The 20239-nt window shown below is 38.8% G+C and overlaps 1 protein-coding gene across 2 annotated transcripts; it reads left to right on the top strand.

The window, feature by feature from the left end:
* Nucleotides 1-7: 7 nt before the first annotated feature.
* MZT1 (mitotic spindle organizing protein 1) lies at nt 8-11010 on the top strand. Of its 2 annotated transcripts, XM_067563221.1 has the most exons (4): nt 8-187; nt 4677-4822; nt 7003-7075; nt 8335-11010. In XM_067563221.1, the coding sequence occupies exons 1-3, from the start codon at nt 142-144 to the stop codon at nt 7024-7026; spliced, it is 216 nt and encodes a 71-aa protein (XP_067419322.1). In that variant the 5' UTR covers nt 8-141; the 3' UTR covers nt 7027-7075; nt 8335-11010. The 2 variants fall into 2 exon arrangements, with proteins under 2 accessions (XP_067419322.1, XP_067419320.1); XM_067563219.1 differs by having other exon boundaries at nt 7003-11010.
* Nucleotides 11011-20239: the final 9229 nt, after the last annotated feature.

Genomic DNA, 20239 nt, shown 5'->3' with positions numbered 1-20239 from the left:
CAAGGACGGGCTTAGGCGCACGCGTGGTGAGATTATTCGGTTGGGGCGGGAATGTTTGACTGACAGGGCGAGGCTTTCTGCTTCCGGGTCAGAGACGGCTCGCGCCGTGGCGCTGTGAGGGGGTCGCGACTCGCGGTCGCTATGGCGAGCGCAGCCAATTTAAACGCGGTGAGAGAGACGATGGACGGTGAGTCCCGGCTGTTGCTGATGGGGGAGGGGGGTGTTACCTACCGTCGTCAAGCGCGGGGCCTGACGTGCCAGGGGGCGTTGTACTCGATGGAAGGACACGCTGCGGGCGGGTGGGCGCGGGCAGCGCGGCGTGAGCCGAGCCGAGCCGGCCGAGCAAGCAGGGCAGTGACCCAAGGCTCCCCTCCGCTTCTCTCCAAGGCCCGCAGTCGTGTTCGTGTGACTTCACTGGGGCTGGAAGGTCCGGTTCTCCAGTGGCTCTGCTGCCCACGCCTGTCCCGACCATTTTCTCTGTTAAATGCAGTGATGCACAATACTACGTTGGTGCCACTTGCTCCAGTCGGCTCTGCAGGACCAACCCTAGGGAGCTTTCAGATATTGGCAGCCCGATTGCTCGCCTTCAAAGGCCAGTTCTGTTGTGGGAATTGGCAATAAAAATGGCATTTTCCAAGTCCGTTATTTGCATTTTGTGTATTCAGTTCCCTCTACTCACTTTATTGACAAAAATACAGTTCACTACACTAGCCCTACAGAGCCAGCTCAAAGGAGAATGAGTTGGGTTCTGTTGCTTTTTATGCACCAGGATTATTTTTAACTTGAATTTTGCAGGATTTTATATGCAACATGATTGTTTACAATCAGGCCCAAATTATACGTTTAACTCTCTAAAACTGCGAATACTAGCGTTGTGTAGTTTGGTGATGATGCACCATGGGGCAGAACATGGTTCAGCTTTCTGTTCCCAGGCTGTACTTTTTAGGGATGACAGAAAATGTATCCTTCTAGATTGAGTTAATAGTCTAGTTAATAATAGTCTAGTTAAGTAATCAAATAATTGAGATATAATAAATGTGGGATCTGAAGATGCCTTTTTTGCAAAGTCATTTTTCAAAGTAGAACTAAACTTTAATGTTGCACTGAGGCTAACATTTTAAATAAAACTTCTCTTTTTCCTGGCAGCAGTAAGAAAAACAAGAAAATAATTGAAGATGGTTTCCTATATTTACTGTAATCCTGTTTGTAGTGTCCATAGATGAAACAGAAGTTTTCTTGAAACAAATAGATCTATAAACTCTTTTGTGGGGGAGGAAGGCAGTAAATGTTGATATGAAAATAGAAAATTGCTAAATACCCTTTAATTCAAGCTTTTTCATTACTATTAAAATGAGAATATTTATTTGGGGTCAAATAACTTCACATTCCCATTTATGAATGGACAACACATTGTCAAACATTAATTGTCACAGTTGGCATTACTGTGTTGAATGTGTCTGACTTTTAAAATTACTCAGTCTTAATTTATTAAAAAAATTTGAAAGTGAGGAAATGCATAATTAAGGCTCTACAAACATGCTTAACTCTGCTGCTATATCCCTGATGACCTTCAACCTGTAGACCCAAAATCCACCCACCACCTCTTTTTTTTTTTTTTTTTTAAATGATGGAACATACAAAACCCAATGATGGATTTAAAATGCATGGTTAAAAAGAAGATTAGCATCCACATAACATTGTTGGTCATATTCCCCTGTATGTAATATATGTAAGAAAAAAATCACAAGACCAAGAGTACAGTTATACCTGAGAGTGTGTTATAAAGAAAAGTGACATATAGCATTTATCAGATGGGCAGTCTGGTTCAACTGCTACTTAATATGAATGAATACTTTTGGACAATCAAATTAATTTTTTTAAAATTAAATTGTAAGAATAACTAGCAAAGTTTTTTTTTAAATTCTCTCAAATTGATAAAAGTACTGCATTCCTAAAATTCAGTAATGTGCTTTAGCTTATACAGTTCAGTTCAGTACAGTGCAGTAGCTGAAAGTGACAAGTAATTTGAGTACCCTCAGTGATATTGAAGTGGCATGACAGTGGGTGGCAGTCAGCTGAGATTGCTTACTTACTGTTTTCAGCTTCTGCCTATTGTGCTGTACAAGTGTTAGTTCTTAAAAAATCTTAAGTCTTATGCTGGCCTTTCTCACAGGTGAATTTCACCCGCTATCACTACTTTAAAAATAAAAAATGGTCTGCTCTTCAAAAGTTGTCTTAAAATTAGAAAATTGCATCTAGCTATCTGTATATCAGGTATTTAGATCACTGTTTGCAAATTTGATGTTTCAAAGGCCTTTAAATAAGCATTAAATATCTGCATATTCATTAACCCCATTTTGATCTTAAGTGCTCTTTTATCTGCTTATAGTCATTGGTTCCTTGCCTCATTAGCAAAATAATAGCTATACTTTGTACTACCCTGGCTTTAGAAAGTTAGTTTATCTTGACATTAGCTTTGATTTGGACTTTTAGAATTTCTCCAGAAGCATCTGAGAGAAGAAAATAAAATTATATAGCTTCATTTAGAAAGAATAAATTTTGGGGGGCAAGAACAAAGTAAAATTACAGCAATTATTAATGACAGTTTAAAAAATAGTTATAGCAAATATGTGAAAAAAATTATTTGATCCAATTCTGTGTAATTGGATAAATGTTCAAGATATTTTTGTGTTACTTCTTCAGTTCAGAGAGACCGAGAATGGCATTGGGGTTAGGGTACTAGGAGACCAGGCTTCTTGTGCTAGCCTTGGGCAAGTCATTTCAGGTAAAATTTTCAAAAGTTCCTAAGTTTCATTTTCAAAAGTGACTTAGGCACTCAGGAGCCTCCCTTTGTCTTTCAATGGGACGTTGGCTCCCATTGGGCCAGATTTTTTAAGGCATTTGGTACCTAAAGATGCAGATACTAGGATTTTCAAAAGTACCTAGGTACATAAGTGCCTAACGCCCCATGATTACAATCATGAACACTGGAGTCACTTTTGAGGCTCCTGAATCACTTAACCACCTTTGAAAAATTTACCCTTAGTTTCTCCGTGCCTCAGTTCCATATGGAAAATGAGGTGAATATCATCTTATCCCACAGGGCTGTTGAGGATAAATACATTAAGAGTGTGAGGGACATAGGGGGTACTATGGTAATAGGGGCCATATAAGTATCTAAGATAGATATATAGAGTCTACCCTTTGGTTATGGCACATTATAGTGTCTAGAAAAACAAATAAAACAAATCAACAGACTTTATAAGAGTTTTTTTTGAAATTCTAAATTATACTGTACCTTATTTGACTCACTTCATAAAAAGTAAACAGAGCGCTTAGAAGAGATTGTATTGGTGCAGCTATAAGCACTTCAAAAAGAAGCTACTGCTTTCACAAAGTAATTGACAAGTTATGGGTGTAAATGAACTTACCTTAGGCTGGAATATATATATGTGTGGGTGATCTTATTTTTTTAAAAGCTATACTTCAGTATACCATAAATTTATAGTGCAGTAAAACATTTTCAGTATTTGTGAACTATATATCTTGTCAAGATTAGCACAATAAGTATCAGAACAGCCATCTGTTGTCCTAGTGGAACAGAGGAAGGAATGAAGTAGCATTTCTATATCAAATTTTTGAAAGCTTTGTTTCTTTGTGATTATAGAAACATGAGTAATGTTTCTTAAGAAAAATAAATCATTATTGTCAGGGAGTCTTGCCGGAAACTTGGCTTCATGGTGGAGACTGAACCTTGAATTGCTCTACAATAATGAAATCTTTTCATAGGATTCAGAAGTGAATAGTACCTAGTCAGAGGGTGCCTTTTATCACAGACATGCTTGGATGAAGATGCTTGTAGTGAAGGGGCAGTCAGTGTGTGATCATTAGCAGATGAGAAGAGTCTTGGGCAAAATAGTAATGAGGGTGGGAGAAACCAGCCAGTAAATGTCTAGAATGGGTATCCTGGTTCACTGCATCAAAAGATGGCCATTCTTGTAGACACATGACATTGTCTTTGTCAAAGGAAAAGCCAGATATGGGTGTAGGATGGAGGGCCCAGGACACTTTTTAAAAGCAGAATGAAATTGTTAGTATTTGCTTTTGTGAACAAATAAAGTCTAATGTTTAAGTCTGTATTGTCAGACAAAACTTTTAAGATTGAGTAAAGATTATAACTAAATATGCAGTAATACATAATATTATAATTTGTAATAATTAAAATTAAAACTGCTCCTGTTTTCTTTCCTACCTTCCACTTGATGGGCAAAGATTTGAATTATCGTTAGCTTTAGAATTTTTTTTAAATCACTGACTATACATAAAAGATTAATACATTCTATAGACATGTTGACTAGTCTTCCTTCCACAACAATAAACAAGGAATGTCCTATCCTGGTTCAGTAAATGGGGAACGCTAGAGTAGAGAACATAAATGTGGATCTATGTTTAGAGGCTGTAGCTTCTGACTCACACAGGAAGAGTGATTCTGAATTGTACAGCTAGGGTTCAAATTGAAGGGAGGATAGGCAGTGTTTCCACCGTCACGGTCCACAGAAATTGAGATTTTGAAAATCCCATCCTTAAGAAATTATTTTTATGAGAAATTTTAGTAGTTTTTCTTAGCTAAAGTTTAAATGAAATTAACTGTAATTTTTTTTTTTAAATTGTTGCAGTTCTGCTTGAGATTTCAAGAATATTAAACACTGGTTTGGATATGGAAACCCTGACTATTTGTGTGCGGTTGTGTGAACAAGGGATAAATCCAGAGGCCTTGTCCTCTGTAATTAAAGAACTACGCAAGGCTACAGAAGCACTAAAGGTAAGGCAGTTTGTGAAAACCATGCAGAATTTGTGTTTTAAAAAATTAAAGCTAATCAAAGTTCAGATTTCTGCACTTTCAGTTTCTCATATACAATTATACATTTGCCTTGAATTCTAAATAAAATAAAAAATAATAATCCAAGGAAATAAATCTTGTTGCCTTCATATGGTATTGCTAATAGGATTTGGTCCAAAGCATAGAATCTGCAGATAGCAAACCTTACAAACTTTTACTATCTTTTTTCCCCTTACTTTGAATGAGTAACATGTTTTGATGGACAAATAAAATTACCAGCTTTATTATCAATCACAATGGTAAAAAATGGGCAGTGAGACTTTTTGTTCTTTTCCTGGACAGGTACACTTTAATGACAGTTTTGCAAAGCTATAAATAATATAGAGCGTCCAATCTCTGGTTCCAACAATTTGATCATCAGATTTTAAAATTCTATCAAGAGAACCCCTTAAGTTTCTTTTCTGCAAAACCATAAATAAGTAACTTTATGCACATGAGTAGTTTCCTTAAATTCAATAGGACTACTTACATGCATAAGCTTTGAGAGATCAGGATCATATTTCTTTTAAAAAAAATACTACAGATAAAATGATTAAAAGGCATAATAAAATAACAGAATTGTCTTGAATGTTCTTTATATAAAAAAGGACAGTATATAAACTCTTGTAAACCCACAACAATGCACTTTTAAAAAGAGAATATGCACTTTTACATTCACTATTCCATTTAGCTGTCTACACGCCAAACCCCTTTTAGGTTTTGGAGTGTAATTTTTGTATGTCATTTTTGAATGGCAGAACACTGTTGTGCATTATATTTCAAAATCTAACACATTTATGGAATTTTTATATATTTATGGAAAGTGTTTAGCTCAAGGCTAATTTAAAAAAAAAGAAAACCCAAATATAATCTTGGACAAATGTTGACTTTTCATCTTGTGTGGAATTTCATCTTGTCAGGAATTCTTTTTCACTGGGTTCTGTTTCCTTATGTTAGACGTACAATGGGATGACAGTTTATGTATCAAAAAAGTTCTTTATAGGCGAAGGAATCCAAAGAATTGTTCTAATAAAAATAATGTTTTGTAACATGTGGCATTTACATGATTGTATGCTATAAGGGTGTAATCAGCAATCATTTTCTCTCTCTTATCCAAGTCCTCATCATTTCACATCTTGACAACTCTTGTGTCCTCTTTGCTTGTCCAACTCCAGTCATTTCATGCCATGACTATTTCAGCCTCATCTTTTCTGGCCCTAACTACTGCAGCCTTGCTCTCCTCATGTATTCAGTATGCTGTTGCTAAAAACATCTTCTCCATTTGTGGTTTGACAACATCAGCCCACTCCTTGAGTTCCTCTACTGGCTCCCGGTTCTCATCCACATCCTTTACCTTTAAGGCTCTCCATATACACTCTCTAGCTGGTCTAATAATCTCTCTTCTTCGAATCCCAATTTAAAAAAAATTCTATATAAATGTAGTTAAATATGTGTAATTAAGAAGGCAGTATCAGTTCTTCACCACATTAATTTTCTTGTATGTCATATCCACATCTGTTGACTTTTTTCTGTTTGTCTGTAGAGCCTTTCAGGGCAAGGATATCTTTTCTGTGTTTGTACAGTATCTAGTGGTACCATTATATAAATATTTACTTCTGCTACTATTACTACTAATAATAATAATCAAATGACCTGCATAACTCACTGTAGTGTCACTTATGAATAATGCCAGTGTCCCAAATTCATGTAGATAAAATGTTTATGCTACATCATTATGTATTCCATATTATATAATAAAAATACGGAAGAGGTCAGAATAAGGATTCATATAAATTTCACACACTTTTTTTTTTCTTTACAGTGTGACAGGTATGTTTGACCACATGTGCTCTGTAGTAAAACATGCCTAATCTGAACAACACCTGCATGTGTAAATTCAAAAAGACCAGAGTACAAGCCCTTGATAAAATTATGCACTTGGCTTCCCTGTGTCAAATTTTGTCAAGTGATGGCTAAATTAATAAAGTATAGTGGGAGTCAAAATATTGTTGACCAAATAAAAGTAGTTGCAAGAAATGACCATAAATGTCATAGCTAATCTATATCTCCACAGTGTCTATTTTCAGTTGTTTCATTATAATGAATTGTACTTTTCTTTCTAGGCTGCTGAAAATATGACAAGCTGACTTCATTGGAGAAGATCTCTTGATGAGATAAATGTTAAGCTTGCAAAAGGTTTGAAGACTTGCTGCTATTCAGAAATATAGAATGAAATTACTGTATGTTCAGGTTTCAAAACATTTCTGTAATCTTTAAAAAGAAAAGTATGAGTGTAAAAGGCATATTTATGGGATTATGAAATGATTCATTGCTTTACTTTTTTCCTTGTTTTTTAATAGACTGTAGTTCTTTGGAAATAGCATGATTTTTATATGTATTCTTTATAAATCTGAGCTTTAGTTTTATAAATAGTCTGTCAAATATTGCATGTTCACTGAATCTACCTGAAAGTTTAGTGAAACGTAATCACACTGATACGGTAGATAACTGGTTGAGATTTTTATTATACACTCTAATTTTGAACAGCTTATGCATAATGGATTGGTTAATTTATTTTTCATTGGTCTGAAATTTGGCATTCAGCTTCACATGCAATGTTTTATATACAGGCTATAATTTAAATCCATTCTGGGTTTTGTTTTTAATTAGAGAGCAGGGGAAAATAGTGTCATTTTCCTTGCTTCTTAAACAATAAAGATTAAGATTTCAAAAGGAAATTTATCATTTTGATGGGTTTTTTCCCCCAGAACTGATAATGTTTGTTTAAAAAAAAAAAAACCCCAAGACTTTCCTAACAAGCTGACCAAAGTCTTCAATCAGTTACCATACATAAAGATTTATATACACTTGAATTCCATTGTACGTATTTTATACATTATATGGAATATCTTACTGGCTTCAGTAGTGCTTTAGTTAGATTTATATCCTGTCCATTACAGACCATAAATGCTTATGGAATATTTGTAATCTTTATCCTAGTTGACGTATAGACCAGAGATGTCAAACCAAGTAGGAGAGGGTCAGATTCCATTTTTAATTACGTGAGTTTGGGTATAAGACTACTTATTTCCCTCAATTGACAGAGGAATATCCACTGATGTCTAAAAGTTTTTCATAGGAATATAGAGTAGAATATACAGTAACTACATATTTGGTTACCTTTTAGCATTCAGTATCATTCAAAGGGAAAAAATACATTCAGAAGAACTGCTGTTTCTCCCCTTTGTTTCTCCCTCTCCATCATCCTTTCTTCGTTTCCTTCCTTCTCACTGTTTCTCCACTTCAGTAATTCCCACTTCTTTCCCCATTTTATTTATTGAAATGATCAACAATGAAATAATTAGTGCCGATGAGAAGGTATCATTACTGGGTTTAAAGTCACCCCAACATAGTTCATAGGGAGCAGAGATCATACTTCTGATTTATTGTTTCAGGTTGTCTTCGGACTTGAGAGGATAACACTATATTGACTTACATTTGGAAGGCTATCTTTGCAACCTGGAGACAGAAAAAACTTTTTTTTAAAGTGGAAACTTAGATTCTGTATAATCTGAAGGACATGAGAACCACAGAAATGAATCAAGCAGGCCAAATGTTTGACATCCCTATTATAGACAATATGTAAAATATGCATTTGTTTTAATGGTGATTTGCATAATTTTATGTTTTATTTTGTTACCTGGTAACATGATCTTTTTGGTTTGCTGTTTTACATAAACAAAATAAAATATTTTAGTACCAAATCTGGAAAACTTAACTAGTAAAGTATGCTAATGATCATGGTGCATTAGTGGCATCATAGTGAAAGTTAACACAGAAATTTCATTTTAATAAGACTTAGTGCTATTCTGACTTGGATATTTTTGAAGAAAAATAATGAAAATTGTGGATGTTTGAATTTTCTGAAGTACTTTAGATTCCCAAGGTAAAACCATACTTTCAAAACATTGCTTTTTCACATTTTTAGTGTCGGGTTTTTTGTCATGTTTTTGGTTATGAGTGATAAGAAGAAAGTAAAAAAATACATTTGAACGTTTGGGGTGGGAGAGGCAAACAGTTTCCAAGTTCCACCGTGAAGGTCAGGAGTCATTCATTGATGGCCACCAAGATTTGCACACCTATGTGTGACAGTTTATGAAAATTATATAAAACTAATCTGCATATGGAAACCTTCATCTTACAGCGAACGTAGCCTTCTCCAAGCAGAAGTAGGGATTGGACATGGAGCTGCACAACAATTGGCAACTATGAGCATGTGCGGCAGCTGGATATCTAGGAGTGCTGTTGTGTGTTTAGAGCGCTTGCGCTGGTGGGTGCTGAAGGGTATCTCAGGATGCTGAAGTGACTGTTGCTGTCAGGGAATGAGTGGGAGAGATGAATGGGTTCTGTCTGGAGGGGTAGCTGCTGTCTGGCTGGGGGCTGGAGTGGGCAGGGATCTCTTGAGAGGTTGTGGGAATGGAGTTTCTGGGAGCTAGCATCTGAGGTCTTTCTTGATGGTCTCTAAAATGAAGAAATTTATGTCTAGATTGGAAGATCCTGTAGAATATGTTAAATTTAAATATCAAAGTTTCCACTCCCTCAATATCAACTCTAATCTGAACAGCTTCTATCTGCCCACTTTAGGAGATTGACGTCAGAATCTGATCCCAATCCTCCAATGAATCACTTCCCCTCTTGTACCTTCTCTGAGTGAGAGTGAACATATAGCTAAGGAGAACCCAATGCACAAAATACCCAATGCTGAGTGACCTTGGGCAAGTCACTTCACCTCTCTGTGTCCCTGTTTTCCCTATCTGTAAAACGAGTATGATATTGACCTCCTATATAAACCACTTTAAGATCTGTTGATGAAAAGTGCAATATAAGAGGTAGATATTGTTAGCAAAAAGCAAGTGAACTTAAAATAAAACTAAAACAATTGAAATATGAACTTGCCTAGAATCAGCACTCTGATGTGTTTTTCCATATTGGTATCAATGGAAAAGAGGTGCTCTCAATCAAATTCATAGTTAATCCCATTAAAAGGCAGAACTCAGAACCCTTCAGGGCTAAACATGCAATTGCATTTCTGTAAGTATTATCTAAATTTAATATATTCTCAAAAATATTTATCTGGATTTGATTTTCATATATTTTTCTTTATGGATATTTTTTGGTTTATGCAACATTTGATAGAAAAAGCACTGATGTTTGTTTCAAATAGCCCCAATGGGTGTCCACCAAACTTTTGGACTTTTATGAGAAGACAAGTTGATCTCTAGTGAGCTAATTAGGTTGCAAACATATGCCTGTGTAATTTAGTGAATACACATAGTTCCTTCAAAACTGAGTTTGAGAAGTGTGATGTCCTGTGGCTTACACTCTTACAAACTTCTCACACAAAAATGGCAGCATTACCAAATCACCAGTTCCAATAGATCTGCAGTCAGGAGTGGAGAGGACAGGTGCTTTCCAGCACCTTGCTGCCAGATTACTTCATCCTACAGGGCAACAGAGCCATGTAATAGTATCTCATTCAAAGTGTCTCATTGCATTTCTATAATTCCAGGTGTATATTGTGACACATATGGCAATTTCTTACAATAGACTTAGAAAATATTATTGAATTAAGTTGAATCTTTGGAGTCCATTGTTTAAATGCAAAGATTATGTATTATTAAGGGTCTGGATGATCAAAGGACTATGTGGAACAAGGTTGCAGACAAATGGTCTTTTGGGACAATATGTATGAAGTGGATTTCCTGGGAAATAGCTAGGGAGGTGAATGCAAATCTCCTCCTTCCCCCTGTTACGTAGTAACCTGGCTTTTTGAAGCTATGCCCTGAAGAGGAGATCTTTGTCTGCTGATCATTTGTTACATGAGACAGATCAAAGGCCTAAACAGTATAAAGGAAAAACTGGACTATTCATGGTTGGTTGGTCTGAGCTGATGCTGTTATGAACTTATAACCACAGAAAAACACCTGAGATTTGAAAGACTGACTCCTACCAGAGCCACTGGTGGACTGTGGGGTGATCTCTGGTATGCTTGAGAATGCATGTATGTTCTTTCAAATATGTTTTCTCTGTAATGCATTCATGTTAAGAATAAATGTGCTTGCTTAAAAAGAGCTGTGTGTTAACTCATAACTGCTATTTAATTACATTGCTTTCTCTTTGACATCCATGAACAAAGTGCAGATGCTTGCCTGTTCAGGTTGACTGGCTTGCTGGGAATGTCAGTGTTGGTAGGGAACTGTGTAGCCTGGAAAAACCCCCGTCAGGAGAGAGAGATGAAGATATCTGCTTAAGAGAAGTGACAGCTGAGGAGCCGAGAATGGGTGCTCTTGGTGAACTACAGAGTGAGAAATGCAAGTGAGGTGCAGTTTCCTTGAACTGTGACATATGTATTGCAAATAAAATTCCCATTACCAAAAGGAATTAGACAAAAAAGGAGACATTTTAACTACATGCTTAAAAACAAACAATACATTTATAAATGTAATATGAATTAAAGGCAATTTTGTTCATGCCTATAGTTTCGGACATTTCAGTCAGTGGGAGTTGCAGTTATATTGTTGTCTTTCTCCATCTCTATTATGCCAAATTCTATGAACAGTACAAAGTTCTCACTTAAAACTAAAAGTACAACATTGCATGAGTGACAGTCACAAGGGTCAGTTAGATGTTCAAAATCCCAATCTGAGCAGTACATTTTTTTATTTTACATCTACAAATGCTTTTCTCTGTTTATGCAGAGTTGAACAAAATTAATTAGACTTAGTGTTTTACATTGCCAAAGCCGTTTGTAGACATTAAAGACCATATTTATGATGTAGCACTCGCTCCAGTTATTCAGGCTAGGACCAGGAAAGAGGCATCCTTTCCCAAACCCCTGGATCATCTGCAGGTTAACTAGCTGGAGAAGCCATTTAATTGAAGTAGCCCTGTGTGCTCATAATATAGCTCTCTGTATGTCGCTGCCTCTCCCTAGCCTGGTGAAATGCAAGCAACCTTGCAGAATATACCATGTAGCCCACATACACATTTGTTCTCCCCACTCCTCTGTGTTCAATGGACCACTCCACTGTCAGTATACCAAGGTAGATAAACATGATTTTTTAAAAAGCCAAAATATCCCTTAAAATTTTAATTTTAAAAATAAATAGATTTTTATTTTATACATTGCTAGTTTTGTATGTCTCACTTTAATCTTAACTTGCTAAAGTCCATGTTTTTCCTTAGTTTCCTAATTGTTAGTAGAATTTCAGATAGACATGTTTTCTACTGAGAAGTTTCACGCTTAAAGTCTGTATCTGTGCTAAAAAAGCAAAGGCCATGACCTCATTAGCAGCACAGCACAAACCCAAATAATACAAACCTAATATACTGAACTCTCACAAGTCAAAAGTGTTTCAGGCAGGCTACACTTCTCCATCTGTGCTGCTAAACTACTTTGATGCTTTTGTAAATTTAAACTAAGTCCCCAGCTGTATGTTTAGGTGTTTAAGATTAGGTTCCTATTTTTGAAATTTTGGTCAGTGTGTGTAATAACATTCAGAATTACTTCGTTAATGTTTTGAAAGTCTAAACAACTTTTTATTTTTAGCACCAAATCAATTTTGTTTGAAATAAGATTTTATGCCACTAAAAGAAAAGCTTTAAATAAAAATACAATGTTAGCGTCTGATGCTGCACACAGTTGTACACGTACTGAACTTTAAGCATGAGCAGTCCCATTGAAGCCAATGGGTCTGTTAATGAGAGTGAAGTTACATACCTTCTCAAGTGCTTGCAGGATCAGGGTCATAATTTTCAATATTTTCTTTTTTGCACATAGCAATTTTGTAAAATTAAAAAAAAATGCCTACTAGTAGCGGAATTTAAAAATCACAATTTATAATTTAGTTAATTATACATTTTAATCTACAATTGTCAGAGCACAAATTTTCAGAATAATTTTCCAAACCTCAACCTAATTTAATTTTTTTTAATCAAGTGGTTTAAATTAATGACTTGTATTGCCTTGCTTTAAATTGCTCTACGCTGGGAATGGAAGGAAGGGCATCTCGCCAAGGGAAGTATACATGGAAATAGCGCTGGTGTGTAGGGACAAAATCAGAAAAGCCAAAACAAAGAATGAGTTACAGCTGACAAGGAATGTTAGAAGCAACAAGAAGGGGTTTTTCAAAAACACTTTGTCAGACAAAAAAGAAAGATGAGGAATGGTGTGGGTCTGCTGCTCAATGGAGAAGGGGAGCTGGTAATGGAAGATGATAGGAAGGCAGAGCTGCCCACCAGGCCCTACTTTGCTTCAGTCTTTTCACAAAAACAACATGACCGGACAACTTGTGAGGTTACTATAGACAATAAAGGGGAAGGGATGCAGACTGGAATAAATAAAGAACACATCAGAGATTTTCTGACCAATTTTAATGAATTCAAGTCAGCGGGACCTGATGCTATTCACCCCAGGGTGCTGAAGGAATTAGCTGATGAAATCTCAGTGCCACTGGCAATAATATTTGGAAACTCATGATCCCGGAAGACTGGAGAAGGGCTAACCAATGTAGCGTCTATCTTTAAAAAGGGGAAAAAGGAGGAGTCAGGGAACTATAAACTAGTCAGCCTGACTTTGATACCTGGAAAGCTACAAGAGCCATGTATAAACATTCAATCTATAATTCAATGTATAAACAATTCAAATACCTGGAAAATGAAGGGGTATCCACTTGCAGCCAGCATGTCTTTACTAAGAACAAATCATACTTGATTTCCTTCTTTGACAGGGTGACTGGTTTGGTGGATAGAATCATAGGAGATTAGAGTTGGACCACAGGAGGTCATTTAGTCCAACCCCCTGCTCAAAGCAGGACTAACCTCAGCTAAATCACCCCAGCCAGGGCTTTGTCAAGCCGCAGCTTAAAAACCTCTAAAGATGAAGATTCCACCACTTTCCTAGGTAACCCATTCCAGTGCTTCCCCACCCTCCTAGTGAAAAACTTTTTCCTAATATCCAATCTAGACCTCCCCCACTGCAACCTGAGACCATTGCTCCTAGTTCTGTCATCTACTACCATTGAGAGCAGCCTAGCTCCATCCTCCCTGGAACCTCCTTTCAGGTAGTTAAAGGCTGCTATCAAATCCCCCCTCATTCTTCTCTTTTGCAGACTAAACAAGCCTAGTTCCCTCAGCCTCTCCTCATAAGTCCTGTGCTCCAGCGCCCTAATCATTTTTATTGCCCTCCACTGGACTCTCTCTAACTTGTCCACATCCTTTTTGTAGTGGGGGGCCCAAAACTGGACACAATACTCCAAATGCGGCCTCACCAATGCCGAATAGAGGAGAATAATCACTTCCCTCGATCTGCTGGCAAAGTGGTGGACATAATATATGTGGACTTCAGCAAGGCTTTTGACACACTCCCACATGACATTATGATAAGTAAGCTGGAAAAATGCAGGCTCAGCGAAACCATCATTAAGTGGATACATAATTGGTTAAACAACTGCAAACAAAGAGTAACCATTAATGGACTGATATCAGATTGGAAGGAGGTCTCAAGTTGGGTTCCACAGAGATCTGTTCTGGGTCCAGTGTTGTTTAACATCTTTATTAATGACCTGTATGTAAGAATAGAGGGCATACTGATCAAATTTGCACACAAAGCTGGGTGGGGTATTGCCAACACTTTGGAGGAGAGAGCTAAAATTCAGTGGGATCTTGATAAATTGGAGAACTGGGCTATAGACAACAAAAAGAAATTCAACAAAGACAAATATAAGGTGCTACACTTAGGGAAGAAAATCCAAATGCACAAATGCAGAATGAGGGATAACTGACTTGGCAGCAGGACTGCTGAGAAGGATCTGGAAGTTGGTGGATCGCAACCTCAACATGAATCAGCAAAGTGATGATGTTGCCAAAAAAAAAAATTCAATATTAGGTTGCATTAACATAGGCATAGCATGCAAGTCACAGAAGGTGACAGTACCACTTTACTCAGCGCTGCTTAGGCCTCAGTTGGAGTTCTGTGTCCAAATTTGGTCACCAATGTATAGAAAGGATGTAGAGAAACTGGAAAGGCTCTAGAGGTGAGTGACAAAGATGATCAAAGGGATGGAATGCAAGCCATGAGCAAAGGCTGAGGGAATGGGAATGTTTAGTTTGGACAAGAGAAAATTGAGTGGGGACATGCAAGCGGTCTTCAAATACTTGAAAGCCTGCCAAAAAAAATGATAGAGAAAAGTTGTTCTCTTTTGCCACAGAGGGCAGGACAAAAGGAAAATCAGCATAGCAGATTTACATTAAATCTCAGGAAAAAATTCCTAACTGAAGAACAGTAGGACAATGGAACAGACTGCCTAGGGAGGTTGTGGAAGTTCCTTCACTGGAGGTTTCCACAAGGAGGCCAGATAGCCATCTGTCTTGGATGGTTTAGACACAACAAATCCTGCATCTTGGCAGGGGGTTAAACTAGATGACCCTTGTGGTCCCTTCTAAACCTATGATTCTATGACCCTATGCAGCCAGGGTTCAATCATACTAGGTGCTGCTCATCCTTAACACCCATTGAAACCAGTGGGAGTTGAGAGTGCTGTCGTGGAAAAGATCACGCAACTTCTCTTTTGGATCAAATTGAGCAGATCTTTATTCTGACAGACACACACACACAGAGCTATGGCCATAGGGGAGCCCTGGACAGCATAGGGTTTTCTGTGCTGCTATCAGGAGACCCCGTACAGGTTTGAATGCCTGTGGCTTATATGAGATAGCTCTTCACATACTGATCGCATAGTGGAGTTTTTCATTGCAAAACAAGTCTGACAGATACTTCCTTATCTATTACACAAGTCTAACAGCTCTCCCCTTAGCTGTTACAAGAATAGCTAGGAGCAATTACAAGAGCAGATAGTTGCAAAAACAGCTTAAAGAGCAATTAACAGTCTTCAGTGGGTTTTTTCATCCATAGTCATGCTAACTTACATTTCCATCATTCATTTCAGTGTAAGGCCTACTAGGCCTTGCTTTTGTGCTTCCACAGTGCTCAGCACCTTGCAGGCTTCAGCCCCCACAGATAAGGGGCTGGAGTTCCGCCTTAGCTAAGTTCTACCACATCCCAGTACAATAATTGAGTTTTGTTATTCCATATGTATTTTTGTTGTAGATGTTAGTGTAAGTTATGAAGTTTTAGGCCTACAAAGTCTTATGTATGTGTTTAAGTTTATACAGAGTGAGTGGTCCAATTGACTTCCATGTTAAGCGTCTGAAGGATTGGTGGCTTCCATGCTCTATCCCTTTGCCAAGGATTTTATTCTAAATATAAAAAAGGAACACAAATGATGGAGTCCCAGCAAACACACCCAAACTTATATACTGTGATCGTTTTCAAAAGACGGAATGCACAATGAATTCCAGTTTTAAGAAACTATTTTATAATATCTTTTCATATTTCACATAAGTTAAAAAACATAGCAGAGCAAGGAAAGATATAAGGTTCTCAAGCCCTTACTCTTTATTTTTATTTTCACTGTAGCCCTTTTCTAAATTGCAAGTGTTTGTCTGCACATGACTCTTGTAAAGATAAGCAGCATCCAGTCTGTGTTGATAAAGTATGGCTAAATACAATGCTACGTTGTGATGCTACAGTTTCAGATACATACATTGAGTATCTTGTTTAGTATAACTTATCTCATCTGTCCAAAGTGTTTCACCATTTTAGTGGTAATATTTCAAACTGATAGAGAACTTTCATTTTGTTACAAGAGGAAATAATTCATGGTGAAATAAATGCCTGTTCAGGTACTGGGATAAAAATATTTGCTGATGGGACAACTGAAGGATGGTTATAGGTTTTTCTGGTCAAGAGGCTGTAAATCCATGCCCTGCCATAAAGAAAGCTGTTGCTGCATAAAGTGCTCAAGTATTAAACTTTTCTGTTACACTTTTCTGTCTCTTTTGCACTAAATAAGGATTCTGCAAATGATGCAAGATTTCTGAGGAACATTAAAAGAGGGGTTAATGTGGGAGAAACCAAGCTCAGTTCTGGGTCCATCGAACCAGCAAGTCTGGATAACTTATTTTCAAGAACTTTTAAAGAGCTGACTGAGGAGCTCACTGGATCATTAAGTTGATTTTCAATAAGTCTTGGAACTCTGGGGAAATTCCAGAAGACTGGAAGAAAATATTGTGCCAATATTTAAAAAGGGTAAACGAAATGACCGGGGTAAATATAGGCCTATCAGTCTGACATTGATCTCAGGCAAGACAATGGAATGGTTGATACAGGACTCCATTAATGAAGAATTAAAGGAGGGTATATGACACACTGCACTCCCCATGTGCATCCTTAAGTTTGTCATTCATGTTCACACTTATAGTGTAACTGTGTATTCTTTAATGTAAGGTATATCATGTAAGATGTTTTTGGAATGCTCATGGCATACTGAACCTTATCGTTATAGTAGTATGTTTGTTGCAATGTCATGTGTATGGTTATGAGGCTTTGCTATGTAATATTCCCAAATACATGTCTCATGGCTTGAGGCAGATCTAGGCAAAACTCTACAGATCTGAGAAGACATTCATACCTCATTAAGTCTTGAATAGAACAATTCAGCTCAGCATTCCAAGAACAAAAGACCAGCCCAGATGTCAACAAGCAAATCCACAAAGAATAACAGGGTCTCAGGATGTGGAAAAAACCATGAATGGATACTGTTTGTTACCTGACCCTGAAAGTGTGGGGGGAGGTGAGGACCCAGAGTGGGGTGAAGGGACACGTTGAAAAGGGAGGACATTTTGGCTGTTAGCTCTCTCTCTCTCTTCTACTCTGTCTACAAACAACATCAAGCATCTGAAACGTTGGTCACGGGGGGAGGGGAGGGCCCGGTTGGAGGTGGACAAACCAGCCTGTGGTGAGAATCATCTTAGACTGTAAGATTGCTGAAAGTGTTAAGCTTAATTTAGAATGTGATTTGCCTTTTATTTACTTATGATCAAATCTGATCTGCTTTCCTCTGACTTATAATCACTTAAAATCTTTCTGTACTTAATAAATTTGTTTGTTTTATTGAAAGCAGTGCATGTGGTTTGAGTGTGTGTAGAGACTTCATTTAAAGTGACAAAGCTGGTGCATATCAATTTCTTTCTTAAATGGACAAACTAATTATGAGCTTGCAAGATTCAGTGGGCAACACTGAACATTGCAAGACGGAAATTCCTAGGATTGCCTCTGGGACTGGGGGTGTTTTCTGGGGTCATTCTATTGCATAATCCCATGAGTAGCTGGTCAGAATCACTCACTCACTTGTTTGCAGGAAGCTGTGGGTCCCTTGTTTGCAGGAAGCTGTGCTTGGACTGACCCAGGAGTGGGGGTTCACACAGTGAGACAGAGCAAGATGGGCTCCAGGAGTGAGGGATTGGAGGTGACACAGCTATACACCAGTCCAGATTGCAGAGGGGAACATCACAGGGTAATATAATGAATGTCAATCAACATGGGTTTATTGTATGTAAAATAGATCTTGTAATCTCATCATTTTGTTGAGATTACAAATTCAGTTGATAAAGCTAGTAAAGTTGATGTACTATACTTGGACTTCTCTAAGTAAGGTGTGTAGTGAGGATGCATGGCCTCCCTCCGAGATTGACAGGGACAGACCACAGGCCAGGCCCACCCTGCCAGAAGCAGAGGGGCGGGACAGGAAGTACAAAAGGTGGTCCCTGCAGCTCAAGGGAGACAGACACTTCCTGCCTGCTGTCAGAGCAGGAGCTTGAAGGAAACCTCTGCTGTTCCAAGGATCCTCTTGAGCTACCAGAATTGCCAGACACACTAGATGCTCAAGAGCTGCTGGGGTAACCACTGACAGTATAACCCAGGGAGACAAGTACACCCCGAAGGGAGGAAGTAACCCAGTGGCAGCTGACTGTAGTTCGTCTGTATGGCTGCCTGAATCCAGGTCGGCATGTTGTGGTTGGATCTCTGCTGACCCAGTAGCGGCATACTCTGCCAGTGTCCTGGCAGAGTCCTCGATTGGGACCCAGTGGAGTAGGGTGGGCCTGGGTCCCCTATCCTCTGCTGCCAACTCCACCCCTGGAAGCCTACATATCAGCTCTGCCCTGCTTGAAGGCCAGAGCCCCCTAGACTATTTGGTGCTCTGCCCTGCTTGAGGGCTTGAGCCCATAGACTTCTTACTGCTCCTCCCTGCATGAGAGTCAAAGTCATAGATTGTTTGGTGCCTTGCCCCGCCTGAGGGCCTGGGCCCTAAGACTATTTACAGCTCTGCCATGCCCAGAGGGCCTGAGCTCCAGAGACAGCTAATTTTCCCCTTTTTACAGACCACTGTGATAAGTGCAGGACAGCAAGGAGGCATGGCCTCCCTCTGAGATTGACAGGGAGGGACGGTCACACACTCCTACACATGCTTGGCCCAATGCTATTTAACATTTTTACCAATGTCAGCTGAACATGAGCTCCCCATATGATGTTGTGGACAAAAGGGCTAATGCAATCCTTGGATACATAAACAGGGGAATCTTGAGTAGAAACAGAGAGGTTATTTTACCTCTGTATTTTGCCACTGCTAGAATACTGTGTCCAGTTCTGTTATCTGCAATTCATGAAAGATGTTGAAAAATTGGAGAAGGTTCAGATAAGAGCCACCAGAATGATTAGATAATTAGAGAACATGCCTTATAGTGAGCGACACTAGCTGAATTATACCAGGTAGCTCCTCCCTACCCCTTTAGAATCTCTGTCACAAATCACACAGTGGAGGGGAAAGGGAACCAATTGTTCTACATCCCCCAGCTCCAGAGATTTAACCTGGAGCTTGGGCCATGTGGAGCCTCTTTCAGCTCCATTCCAACAGCTTATTTACCTTCCCCACAGCAGCAGCAGCTGTGGTCAGGATGCAGAGAAGTTAAAGTTAAGGATTCCGGGGCCACTCTTCTCAGGGGTATCAGGTCTGCCTCAGCAGGGGGAGGGAAGAGAGTGTCTCTGCCCCTCCCAGCAGGCATCATACCCCAACACCACACCATGGGGGCTCTGCCCACTACTGGAGGAAGAGCCCCCTGAGGGAGGGATCCCATGCTGGCTCCCTCCCTCCCCCCACCCTTCCTGCTCAAGGTGGGGGAGGCTGGGGACACACGGTGTTCCTACAGTAGCCGTGATGAGCCAAGGGCTCTAGGCAGGACTTTTAGGGTTGCATCGATCAGCCCCATCCCATCCCACCCCCACTTGGGAAAGCGAATGCCATGGAAGTGCTGCAGCTGCCACAGGAGTGCACAGCTCCTTATGTCCAACTATGCCTCCTCCTCATCCCACTTCAGGAGACAGGAGGGGAAGGGCTCCCCTTC

The sequence above is a fragment of the Emydura macquarii genome, unplaced genomic scaffold, assembly GCF_026122565.2.
Source record: "Emydura macquarii macquarii isolate MOO-44397 ecotype Brisbane River unplaced genomic scaffold, CSIRO-AGI_Emac_v2 contig_2473, whole genome shotgun sequence".
NCBI classification, from domain to species: domain Eukaryota; kingdom Metazoa; phylum Chordata; order Testudines; family Chelidae; genus Emydura; species Emydura macquarii.
This window is presented reverse-complemented; position numbering and strand designations above follow the sequence as displayed.